The sequence below is a fragment of the Stylophora pistillata genome, chromosome 1, assembly GCF_964205215.1.
Source record: "Stylophora pistillata chromosome 1, jaStyPist1.2, whole genome shotgun sequence".
Lineage (NCBI taxonomy): Eukaryota > Metazoa > Cnidaria > Anthozoa > Scleractinia > Pocilloporidae > Stylophora > Stylophora pistillata.
The window spans coordinates 16364437-16377604 of NC_142519.1; the positions used below are offsets into that span (position 1 = coordinate 16364437).

The following is a 13168-nucleotide window of genomic DNA, read 5'->3' on the forward strand; positions in this document are numbered from 1 at the left end:
TTTTCATAAAGGCCAACATTATGACAAAAGCGTTGTGTGATTTTATCTCGAGGCCCGTCATATGTAGAGTTAAGTATTTAGGTGTGCCTTTCCATGGGGCAAGGAGCGTTGTCAATCACAGATCTTAAGCCTATCAAATGAGGTCAGATCAAGTAGCACCAAGATTATAGGCAAGGTCAGTTTCTCTCCTGGTCCTTCTCGCCTTCATTTCCATCGTGTTAACATCCAAACACAGATTTTCGGTACTGTAGAAGGATTTTTTCAGGCAAGTCTAACTTTCTTCTTTCCTTCGTTTTTCTTTTCTATTTTCGGTCCCTTTTTAGTAGAGATACGCGGGTTTCGAGAAAAAAAAAATGTATTTTATATCGTAATCGTTCACTCCGAAACATCGAAATGAATTTCTTTTTAGATAGCGCTGAAAATCCTTTATTTGAACGAGATGTATTGTCAAGTTGACAGGAACGTTGAAAATGTCAACAGAGCACCCACGCTGTGGATGATAAAATAATTGTTTAAAATTATGTGATTTGGTGATCTTATAAAAGGCATTGAAACTGACTCAGAGGTAAGTTAAATAAGGCGCGTATGGAACGACAAATGCGAGCATAAAAGGAACCAATATCCTGATTGTTCTCGGCCTGTTTTAAGCCCCTTCACGGTTTTGATAGCATTATTGTCTTGAAAGTTCATGTCTGTAGTTCTTTTCAATCTCGACTGTATCAGCCAAGATCAAACATATACACTTATCGTAATAAGAACTTGAGTTACTCGCTTGCAAAAGTGAACTTTTTACCTTTAATGATAAAACATGTGTATTCCACTGAAAAGACTTGACACTTCCGGTTCAAATTTCCCAACCCACCTAGGCAGGATTCAAGGCGCATAAGGCCTGCAAACTGCGGTGTGACGTGTTTCATGTAAATCATATTATATCCTTTCGAAAGTTGCAACGGGAAACAGACGAGATGAGGAAGAGCAATTTTTTAATCGTCTATAAGATGTTTCAGTATACGAGGTTCTTAAATTTTAAAGAATACTTTCTAAAGCAAAGACTAGCAAAAACTAACGATAAAAACCGACGTTTCGGTGTCATCATGACGCCATTGTCAAGGAGAAATAAAAATAAAGTTTGTGGCAAGGTGTAACACTAAATTAGCATAAATATGTTACGAGCTAATTAAACAAATACTTTTGCGCGAATTGAATCGCTTTGCACGTTCAGAGTTGGTTTTAAGTCTCCGATGAAAAGCATTTCGTTCACCAAACAATCGAACTTGTTACTACACTTTTTCAGAATGCTAAAACGTTTCAGTAAGTCTTTCGGGACTTCGCTGTGCCGTTCGTGGTAGTGTTTAAATATTGAAGATGCCTTTCGTTTATGTCCATCCACGCGTGTGTGTAAGTGTCCGCGTGTATAGCCCACATAACCCGCATCACACAGGTCACATTGAAATTGATAAACGACGCGTTGTTGGTTGACAATCTGTGGCTTGATTTCTCGTACTTTAAGATCTTGGCCAGCTTTGCGGCTAACAAATACTGGCTGGACAGTTGTCTGCACCTTCATGCTAAGATTCTTGAGCTCTTTCTTAACATAATTTGCTGATTCCTGATCTTTGAAAGGTATGACCACACGAACAATGGATATTGGTTCTTTGGGCGTCTGTGTGGGCTGCGTACCAACAATTCTTGATTGTAAGAAGGTGTTAATGGTAGAATTTACCAGGCGTTCCGGGTATTTAAGCCGTGCGAAAACTTTCTTTAGGCGATCACACTCATCAGAGAAATGGGCCCAGGAGGAAGATAATCGGTGTGCGCGATCCAGCATAGTTTTCAGCAAGCTCCGTTTGTAGCGATTGTCTACATGGCTTTGGTAGTGTAATAGTAGGCCCGTGTTTGTTGGTTTCACATATACCTTGGTTTCAATCCGAGGTGCATGGTTGAGTAGTTCGGTGCCAAGGAAAGGAAGCTTGCTGTTCTTCTCCACCTCCATGGTGAATTTGACCGAAGTGTGGGCGCTGTTGAGGGTATGCAAGAAGGTAGATGCTGTTGCTAGATCAGGCATTACAGTGAGTGTATCATCAACATATCGACGATAATAGGATGGGAGTTTTCTTTGTCGCTCAAGGGTATCTTCGATGGATGACATGAAGACGTTTGCTAATAAGGGCCCGAGAGGGGACCCCATAGCAACGCCATCTGTCTGTTCGTATAGAGCTCCGTTAAATTGAAATAGTTGGCCTTTGGTGGCTACGTTTAGGAGGTCAATAAGATCTGTTCTGGTAAGGGCAAGATTATGGGTAGTATTGAACCAATTGTTCGAAAAGGCTCTGTTAACCAAGATCTCTATTGTTTCGTCCAAAGGCACGTTTGTGAATAACGAGGAGACATCATACGAAACCAAGATTTCACCGTTGTTGATCTTCAGCTCGTGAATCTCTTTTGTGAAATCAAAATTATCAGTTACTGTATACTGATTAAGGGACAAGGGCTTCAATTTCTCGTCGAGCCATTTAGCAAGGGGAAAGTTGTACGTGTCGGTGGCTGATAATATAGGCCTCATAGCCAATTGTTCTTTGTGGGTTTGTCCAGGGGAACGGCACGGAACTTGCTTGTATCATTGACTGAGGCTTCAGAAAGTAATCGCAAGTATTCGGTTTTGTCTAGAACCACAACACCAGACCCCTTATCGGGTTTCGTGATAACTATGTCGTCGCGCCCTTTTAACTCCTCTATAGCTCTCAACAATGTCTTTGGAGGTTTCGGACTCTTGCGTTCGATGTAATTGAGTGCAACGAAACGTAATGTTGTTGCAGATAATTCCTTTAAATTAACATCATTGAGGTGGGGTTCAAGGCTCCAATAGGCCTTTTGAAAGCTTGCTTTAACGTCCATGGGAGACACACGTTGAGGAATGGCAAATTTTAATCCTCGGCAAAGGACCAGTTTCTGAAAAAAGGAGAGGTTGTAGGATGACAGGTTCAAAATATGTTCGTCAACATCCATTTCGATGTTGAGCAGCCGTGAGATCTTCTTCGTGTGAGTATTCATAACTTCCTGATGATATTTCTTTTTAAGGCTAACCATAGTGCGTAGAACACAGGTGTAGCGAAGCAAACTACAGCTCCGGCGAATCTCATCGTAGATGGAATTGATCTCGCGTTTTTGATAAGCACTCTGTTTGATCTTTCCATTTAGTTCCTCAGAGATGACATTCCTCGTAAAGGTTTCGGAAGAGTGCTTCCATTTAGAACGCCTTGCTTTGTCGACCTTAGCGAAAGTTGGAGTTAGGTCGAAGTTCTGACAGAGTCTGAGGAATTCGATTGAGCCATCGTAGTTAATCTGTTTCTTGCTGCATTGTTCAAGTCTCCTGAACAAATGTAGCTGATTATCGCGTTTTAAGATTCTTATCAATAAAGATTTAGAAATACAAAGACTAGCAAAAACTAACGATAAAAACCGACGTTTCGGTGTCATCATGACGCCATTGTCAAGGAGAAATAAAAATAAAGTTTGTGACAAGGTGTAACACTAAATTAGCATAAATATGTTACGAGCTAAACAAATACTTTTGCGCGAATTGAATCGCTTTGCACGTTCAGAGTGGGTTTTAAGTCTCTGATGAAAAGCATTTCGTTCACCAAACAATCGAACACCAACTTTCTAAAGCTACCTGATAATTAACAGATCATTTATGCGTATGATGCACGATCCTCGCAGTAGATAGCGCTATAGGTGGTTTGCAACCAACCTCTAGAGACACAGGTAACAATGGTGAAAGGAACAAATGCTGGTGGACGAACAATAAAGCTAATGAGATATGCATATGTTTACGTCCACCAACATGGCGGCAATGACGTAACGTGCAAACCACCTATTAAAGATCATTTATGGTTACAGATGGATAGAAAATACCCACTTAGCGAAGAGTTTTGCATGTTGGAACAAAACGCTTGCTTTTTGTAATTTGTGGTTTGAAATTTGAAATCAGACTTGAAACTAACATTCGCTCGGTTTTCAATGTCCGCGAAGATTCCTTTCCCAGAACACCCGCTTGTAATTAGAGTAGGTTTCACTAACTGCTTGCGGTTTTAATCCACTTTATTGACTGCCAAGAACTGAGAAAGCGAAACTAACATCTAGGCAGCCACTAATTAGAATCAACGCTCACAAAGTTTTATTGTGGGTATAAAATGTGACCACGCAACTAACATATCGTAGATTTTAAAGCTATTGACAATACTATTATTTAAAAAAGCGTTAAGCACGCTCTAGAGACCCTTTCCGCTCGAGGACGTTACATCATTTTGAAGACTGTGCGAATGAGGTAACATGCGTGTTGTAATTTAAACTACCTGAAAAAACGAAAAAAGAGAGAAAAGATCAAAAGTGTTGACAAAACAGCATACAAAACAGGGACTTGAAGTCCGTATATCAGCCTTGTGAATCCACTAAACACGATCTTCAATATCATTGTAGTCAACACGTTACTTTTGGGAAGTAGGAGTATGGTGATGGTTCGAACACTCACTCGGTTAATTCAATGATCGAGTAACTTTTGTTAAGACGCTTTTCCATACTAACTAACCGAGTATTGCCTCAAACATTATTTTGTTTGCGTTGAAAAGCTCTTTCTCCTCTTACAAGATAGTTTGGGTTGTATCAACTCATCCACGGAAACCCAGGAGCTGTGAGTCGATTTGAAGTTAGGGCGGAAGAGCTCTTCCGCCCTAACTTGAGATCGACTCACAGCCCTGGGTCTCCGAGGATGGTATCAACTGAGTTGATATAAATTGGCTACCGTAAAGAGTTTCAAAGCTGTCGTTTCGAGCGTTAGCCCTTGGTCAGAACGAAGGACGAAGGGCTAACGCTCTAAACGTCAGCTTTCATGTTCTTTACAGTGGCCATTTCACATTATCAACTCAGTTGATAAAATCATAATTACCTTTTATTACTCTCCCACCCACTTTAACGTTTTTAATAAAATAATAGCCCATTTCCGAATTAACCTTGGCCTCTTTTTCAAAACGAGGTCTGGTGCTCAACCATTCTTGTGAAAGTTTAGTTTAATTTGCATGTGAATGAAAACTTATTATCGTATGAAAAGATGAGCACCAGGACTCGTTTTGAAAATGAGGCCAAGGGCAATTCGAAAATGGGCTATTATTCCACTCGCGCTTGTTGGATATGAGATGATTATAGCCAACAGGGCGCGTAGCGCCGAGTTAACTGTCTATCATCTCATATCCAACAAGCGCGAGTGGAATAATTGTTAAATAGACAATGGAAAATTGTGGTTGATTTGCTATATATTCGTAATAGTTACTAAAAACAGTGAGTCGCCTGATAGTTTACGGCTGTACACAAAATAAGATTTAAAAAAATGATGTACCATTTCAGTTGTTACGTTTTGATCGACCTGTGTAGATCTATACCTGAACAATTCCGTGATGCATGATGGCTGATTCGCGCTTCGCCTTCATCACTCCATTGTCTTCAAGGGAATCGGTTTGATTCTGGAATCCCGATTTCGAAAATTTTTTAGCAAATTGGTGCGCAAATCAAAGCAGAGAAAAGTGCTTCCAAAGCTTTCTTACAAGTAGCTTGTAAGCGTTACCAGAAGCGCGGGGCGCCACCTTGCTTGCTGTGAACTTCAGGGGTTCTGAGAAGGCGCGGTCTAAAACACGCAATTTTATTTCGACCAGATGTCTCCTCTTCAAATGAATGAATAGAGTACATGGAATCGACTGAATTCCTTAAAATTTGGCTTCCATGTGAACTGAACAAGAAAAACCAAAATTGTGTCGGTTTTTTACTTATTAATCTATAATCTCGAGCTGCAACTCGAGGCTTGTATTAATGACATTTGCCGGTGGATGGTTTTCAATTATTTGAAACTTAATCAAGAAAAGACTGAGGCATTGGCTATTCATTCCAGTTATCGTTCCTGTCCGTCGCTGTCCGGTCTCCGTGTTGGAGATGTTGACGTTGCTCCAGTGAAAGCCGCTTCCAATCTTGGCGTTCTCTTCGATGATACTATGTCTTTTAAATCACGTATTTCTGATGTTTGAAAGTCTTCCTTTTATCATCTTAGGAATATTTCGAGAATTAAAAAGTATTTAACCCGCGATAACCTCTGAAATGGTTGTTCGAGCTTTTTTCACCTCTAAACTTGACTATTGTAACTCTCTACTTTATGGACTTCCTAAGTTCCTTTTTGCTAAATTACAATCTGTTCAGAACTCTGCTGCGCGTCTAGTTTGCATGACTAGGAAGTTCGATCGTATTACTCCGATTTTAATTGATCTGCATTGGCTTCCCATCAGGCATCATATTGTTTTTAAGATTCTTCTTTTAGTTTATAAATCTCTTATAGGTAAGGCCCCTTCGTATTTGTCTGATCTTTTAACTTATCGTAGGAGCTCTTATTCTTTGCGATCTGTTAGTAATGGCGACCTTGTAGAGCCACCTTAAAAAATGCGAACTTATGGAGATCGATCGTTTGCAGTATGTGCTCCTAGATTGTGGAACTCTTTGCCTCTTTCAATACGTAGGAGTTCTTCTGTTGACGTTTTTAAAAGCGTTTTGAAAACTTATCTTTTTAAAATGTTTGTTAGTGAATGTTAGTAAAAGTAGTTTGTTATAATTTATTTTTATTTCTTGTAAAGCGCCACAGGCAATTTATTGGAGTTGTGCGCTATAGAAATACTCTTTATTATTATTATTATTATTATTATTATTATTATTATTATTAACTCCTCGCCCAACAGCCTCAGAACTTATCACTTACGTAAGCTCGGTCATTTCACTCTGTTTACCAGCTTAATTGGTTTTGACTGTGCTGCGGAAACTCCTTCGTTACTACAGCTGAACTAATCCAAGGAATTGCACATCACTAGCCTGGGGCAGCTATTAACACAAGAACAGTCAATGTAAGCGCCAAAAGATTCATTTTATTGGCTCATTTCCTATATCTGTTTCGGAGTTAAACGCCTCCTGCCTGGTACAGTTTGGATTCTGACGTGCTAGTCTGTGAAGAGCGCGTGACAAGCCATGTGAGACCAACGATAAAAATTTTGTATGGGTGCATTGCGGTCAAGGAAATGATCAATGCAACTTTAACTCACCTTGCTCTCGCGTGGCGTTTTTTACTCTTTCAGTCACTAAAACGACGTTTTTCCGATGTATAATCTTTGGGAGTCAGGTACGGTCGAGTTGGACTTTGAGTTGGACTTTGGAGTTGGACTTCAAGTATTGTCTCGAATTAGTTAAAAGATTTTCACGGGCCTGCAAGCGATTCCAAATCTTCCACCTCTAAAGTTTAGCTATGACCAGGATATCTTTTGCAATATGATAATAGGGTGACTACTTGAATATTTTGTCTCGCGGAAAAGGAAAAAACAAAGTAACTAAAGTTAAACGCAACTTAAGATGATCCGTGACCTTGTGTGAAACCGAAATGGATCTTTCGTAAGTTGTGATCACCGATAAACCATTCCTCGTTAAACAAGGCCCTAAAACCTTTTGCTTGTGAGTTGTTTTAGCCATACATTTTAGAAGCTTTCAGTCTTTGAGGCATGACAATGACAATGACAATTTCGTGGCCAAATATTTGTATTAATTAAATTTCCGACCCTAAATGTTGCATTCCGTCTAAAAGATTTTAGTGGCGTTTTTCTATCGCCGGGCGGCAAATGAAGGCCACGAGAGCTAGAAAAGGAACGCGAAAAAGTGACATATTTTCCTCCCCTCACGTGTTGAGCACAAGACGCGGTACAACGAAACTCGAAGATCTGTGACATATTCACCAAAATCTTCTTCAGACGACAGCAATATAGCATCAACAAGAATGAAAACTACTCCGGGAGTGCACCGAACAATCATTACACGTCATCAGCCCAGAGTGCATTACGCGCTATTCAAGATGACTGCAAAGTCCTTCTTTGAAAAAAAGAAAAAAAAAAAAAGTCAGACCGTTCGGTAAAGCTTTTTTTTCATGTCAGATCTATTAAGAAGTACATTTGGAACAGTTCGAGCGCTATTTGTTAAAAAAGTGGAGGTTCCCTTTAACACATTATATTTCTCGCGTTTATTAAGATTAACATCTGCTATTTTTTTAATCTTTTTTGTTAGTTTTTTTTCTACACACGCGAACGCTTAATCTAATCTAAATTTATCCCACAATCGTGTCATATTAAGGGAATATCGAGATCATTGAGCTACAAAGTGATTTGATTCCAATGGACAAAGGGATAGATCTCATACCGAGGACATTTTAACCTGTACTACTCCAGTTATACACATCTCTTCAGCATTTCAGATATTCCTTTTTATGATAATAATAATAATAGTTCATTTCTTATAGAGCACTATTTACAATGACAGATCAACAGCGCTTTACACTCAATGTATAAACCCACCCATCCCACCCCAAGCGAGGACATCCACCACACAGTAATCTCGTGTGTGGGAAATTGATGTCTCCTACCCCCAACCCTGCAGGAGACGGGACCTCCATTTATTCGTCCCTATCCGAGAAGACTAGAATATCTAACCATTTCTTGATGTTATACAAAGGTAGCAAATTCTTCTCAATTATTTCAAGACCTTGAATGTTGGTCCGGCCGGGGCTTGAACCCTCGACCTCCCGCACAACAGTCCAGCACACTATCCATTGGGCTAACTGGGCAGCGGTTGATGACCTTTAAACCCCGAAAACACACATAGCTTCTTTGGACCACCTCGGATAAAAGTAACAAAATTAAAACTACCACGAAAAATAAACATCGCTCTAGTCATTGAAGGATCAGTTAACAAGAGCCAGGCCTGTGCCATAGCACGCAATGAACAAGATAATGTTAATGACGATAGTGGAGCCTCCGTTGCATGCGTCTTCAGAGCAGCAGCCAACTGCACATTCGTGGTCGCTATCCTCACAGCGCTCTTTCGCTTGTTTGTAAAGGGATTGTTTTGCGCATGAGCTAAACACCTCAGTAACACCGTCTTTGCCTTTTGTCCAAGTCCTCATACACCTGTCAGACCCTGTCAAACAGGTTTGCAAATAGAAGGCCTTATTGCCTTCCAACTTTCCCTTGCCACAAGATTCATCATTACCTTTGCACGTGTAACATTTCAAAGCAGCGGCTAGAGAACATGGGCAAAAAAGTATCAATTTTTCTTGACTAGCTTTGTAGTTAACTGAAATCTCACCAATCTTAAAAACCAACGCTGCGACTATCAAACATGACACATTCTACTTTTAAAGAAGCGACATGGGCCCAGAAGCGCATGACAACCTAGATATATTTGCTGTCTCCTGGATAAAAATTTCGGCGAGAGAGAATGGGGGGAGAGAGAGAAGGAAGCTCCTGGTTCAGGCCATGAGGATGCCCTAGGTATTTTAGTAGAGATAGTCGCTCTAGTCTCTCTCCAACGGATGGGCTCTCTGAGATGTCCGCGTGAAAACCCCGGCATCAATTTTGCTTTCTCTACAAGACCCAGGTTTGCTATAAGAGGACGAAGTTTTTTTCACCTCGGCGAAATGTAACGAGGGACAGAAAATGAAACATGACACGTGTAGCCATCGCGTTTATTTCGCGTTCATTCGCAGCCCGACCCAAACTTCCCTCGTTTTTTCACTTGTCCGCTACTATCGCACGTAACTCGGATGTGTCGAAAACGAAGACCCAAGTCAAATTCAAAGAGTTTTCAAGTTTGGTGTATGACATCATCTTACCTATATCACAGCCGCGACAGTTCTATAACTGGTTTTCGTTTTTACACTTGCCCAATATCTAATCAATTACAAATTTTCCCGGGGACATTGCATGTGCTGTTTTTGATTGTACAAGATTATTCATGTAGCTTTGCAAGTCACGCACAGATGACCTTTGAGTCGGGCGTTTAAAACGGCTCAAGCGTCTATCAAGCGGTAGGTACAGTCACAGCATGACGCAGTATTATTAAAGTCACGTCATTGTCATTTGCTCGATATGCATTTGAAAAATCTAAAATTTAATGTTGGTGACGAGGAAATGTACTAAACTCGTCACTTAAACGCACATTTCGACACTCTAGGAATTTGACTGCGTTACACAATTTGACACTTGTTGTGTGCGCTCAGATGTAGCGCTCTCAGATGACATTTTAATTTAATATGCGCTATAGAAATGGGAGCAACTTAGCATAGTGTATATGGTTTTACACCAGTGGGTCTTCGTTTTAGATGACAGGGTCTTCGTTTTAGACCATAGGGTCTTCGGTCTTCGTTTTGGGTCTTCGTTTTCGCTATTTACAATTGAACTTCGTCTTACTCTCCGGCTAACTGTGAGCCTGGAGCAGGCGAACTGCCCGGCCAGCAATCACTTCCATGAGCAACGATACAAGAAATGCGTTCCGCCTATTCAAACGGTTTCTTTTAAGTTGTTTATCTTCACACGTACACGGGGTGTTACGAAAACGAAGACCCTCGAAAACGAAGACCTAAGACCTAAGACCCGGTCTTCGTTTTCGTACTACGAAAACGAAGACCCTGTAAACAGAAAACCGTAGAAATTACAACTTAAACAGACATTGAACAGCAACAACGCTTAGTAGTATAATACAGTATACTTCACGCGTTTCTTCCCATTGTTATCCGTATTATCATACGGCCCGTCTTGTCTGTTCTGTTTCGCTATGCGAGCCAATTTGGTGTTGATATTCTCGAGGGTTTCCTCGGGTAAACTTACAACACATACTATTATTCTGGAACAGCAGGCAGAATTCGAACGCTAGCCGCCTTTGATTATAGTTAGCATTGCGTGACAGAATAACAGAAAACATCTATGGTGAAATCGACGTAAGTCGGCCGACACCCTGATTATCGATTTCTGTCTTCTTATTTTCTCTTTCTAAAAAGCAATATCTCTTTTATTATCTCTATTTAGTTTTGGGATGTCGCACTTTTCTCTCATACTCTTCACAAGGTTATGCTCAGCCTTATGCAGATTAATTATGGACTTTAAGCAGTCAGGACGGCAACGCCACGGAACACGTCGTTTAAAAAATGAGTTTCTACATTTAGTTAGAATTTCGACAATGACTGCATGCGTTTACCATCTCATAGGGCGCCAGACCTCGAACTCAACATATCGCATAAAAGTAGCGTTGAGTTCCAAATCACGGTAAATTAAAATAATTCGTCGCCGCGGTTTCGCTTCGCAGACGACGCAAATTTTGGGGATTTCACGTGCTTCTTTTGCAAAGGACGGCTAAGAAATGTACAAAGTTTTAGAACGCACGTGCTGGGCTATTGTTATGCCAATTAGATCTATTGTTTTTCCGCGTTCTCGTTGCCGTAGCGGTCGTGGTTTGCTTAAAGTCCCTAAGAGCAAACATAAACACATTGTTGCGGTGAACTGATTGAGAACGCGTAAGCGCTCCGAATGGTCACAATCAGAGTCGATTTATTTTGCCCTAGTCAGCCTAGGTGGGCGAATATAATAGACCCTTATAGCTTAGCGTAACTTGAAATTGACGAAACTGATGATTGATAAAATTGACATCAGCCCGTGATGATCAGTGTTGATTATTTTTATTTTCAGCCCCGTCCTTACAGATTGCACACTCTGTTATTGAACGTTTTCCCCCTACTCCAGTTATGAACTACATTTGAATTAATGGTCATTAAAACAATTTTTTGAAAAATGTGCCACGAAAGAATACGTCGCTTTAGATGAAAATTAACATTGCGGTCATATTTTTAGCCTTACGGTTTGTGGAATCTTCGTGGTTCGATCAGTTCAAAGTCTATAAGGCGGGGGGGGGGGGGAGGAGTCCCTGTCGTTCATTTGTTTATTTTTTTTTTGTCTGTAACCTCGAACTAGGTCTTATGATTACAAAAAACCACAGTTCAACGAAAATGTCACCAAGAGTGTGGGAAATCAAAAGGTCTCGTGAACCGAAACATGACGGAGAACGGAGAAATAATGATCATTAAAAAAAAAAAAAACAAAACAAAACAAAACATGTTCAAATCCAGATGGTCAAATTTCGTCACACGTTTACCCAGAGTGGTCAAGAACAGCTTTACGGAAGTATCAAGTAACATTGCAAACAGCGTACGTATTTTATCGGTGATAGATAGCCACAAAGCTATCCTCACTCGCCATGGACCAGCCACGTGCGATTCAAGAGACCAAAGATAAGATTGTACAATTTCGGAAGCCAACTTGGGCATCCATTGATGCCTTGAAAAGTAAATCTCCGAAACAACTTTGGACAGAAGTCTGAAATATGAGCCGCTTTCAGCTTACACTGACCGTTCTTCTGTTGATAGCTGTCCATGCATGAACTGTACATGAACTGTGCATAATTTTTAGAACTGTTCAATGGTAGTTTCAATCGAATATCCACAGTATGGTCAAACACTACCCCTTGTATACGATCAAATATATCACACACTTCTAACTGCAAAATTACGATAAATCTTTTTTGATCCATTTTATATTTTCCACTTACGCTATCCTTAACATTTATTTTTCCTTATGCACACCAATCAACCCCCATTTTTATGATGTCTTTGTGCAGTCACTAGATTTCGACACAAACTATCAGTAAAATGATTACCACTGAAAGAGGGGGTTTTGCCAAATTTTCATGTTTTTGACAAGCTGAAAAAGAACCAATTATTTAGCCTTTACAACTTAGTTTTTTAAATCACCACTAGGGATCTCTCTGTAATTCATAAACTCAAGCTCAAGATGATCCACTTCAAGGAAATAATTCCACTCTTCTTTCAAGTGTGACTAATATCATAAAGGTCAGAATTTAGCAGAGAATTTTTGTCGCTCTTCCTGACGTTTGATACCTCCTTAATTGTCGGTCAGTCATCGACAAATTGTCGTCGGTACAAATTGTCGTCGGTACAAATTGTCGTCGGTACAAATTGTCGTCGGTACAAATTGTCGTCGGTACAAATTGTCGTCGGTACAAATTGTCGTCGGTACAAATTGTCGTCGGTACAAATTGTCGTCGGTACAAATTGTCACCATCCCACTTCTGTTCGTTCTGGTTAATTTACACCAATCGTGGCCGTTAATAAAGAAACCTGGATTAAAATTTAACCCTGGGTTAGCGCTAATCGGCTTTTGAACGACTAGGCCATAATGCTCAAAGTTTTAGTAGG

The 13168-nt window shown here is 40.3% G+C and overlaps 3 protein-coding genes across 3 annotated transcripts in view; all 3 read right to left on the reverse strand.

The window, feature by feature from the left end:
• LOC148741425 (uncharacterized) overlaps positions 1 to 13168 on the reverse strand; it is an 81104-nt gene that overhangs the window by 39375 nt on the left and 28561 nt on the right. The window lies entirely within an intron of this gene.
• LOC111345489 (uncharacterized) overlaps positions 1 to 13168 on the reverse strand; it is a 55839-nt gene that overhangs the window by 20312 nt on the left and 22359 nt on the right. The window lies entirely within an intron of this gene.
• Positions 782 to 2578, reverse strand: LOC148741426 (uncharacterized). The gene has a single exon (XM_088740701.1). It carries the CDS (start codon positions 2561 to 2563, stop codon positions 1178 to 1180), a length of 1386 nt encoding a protein of 461 aa, XP_088596827.1. The 5' UTR covers positions 2564 to 2578; the 3' UTR covers positions 782 to 1177.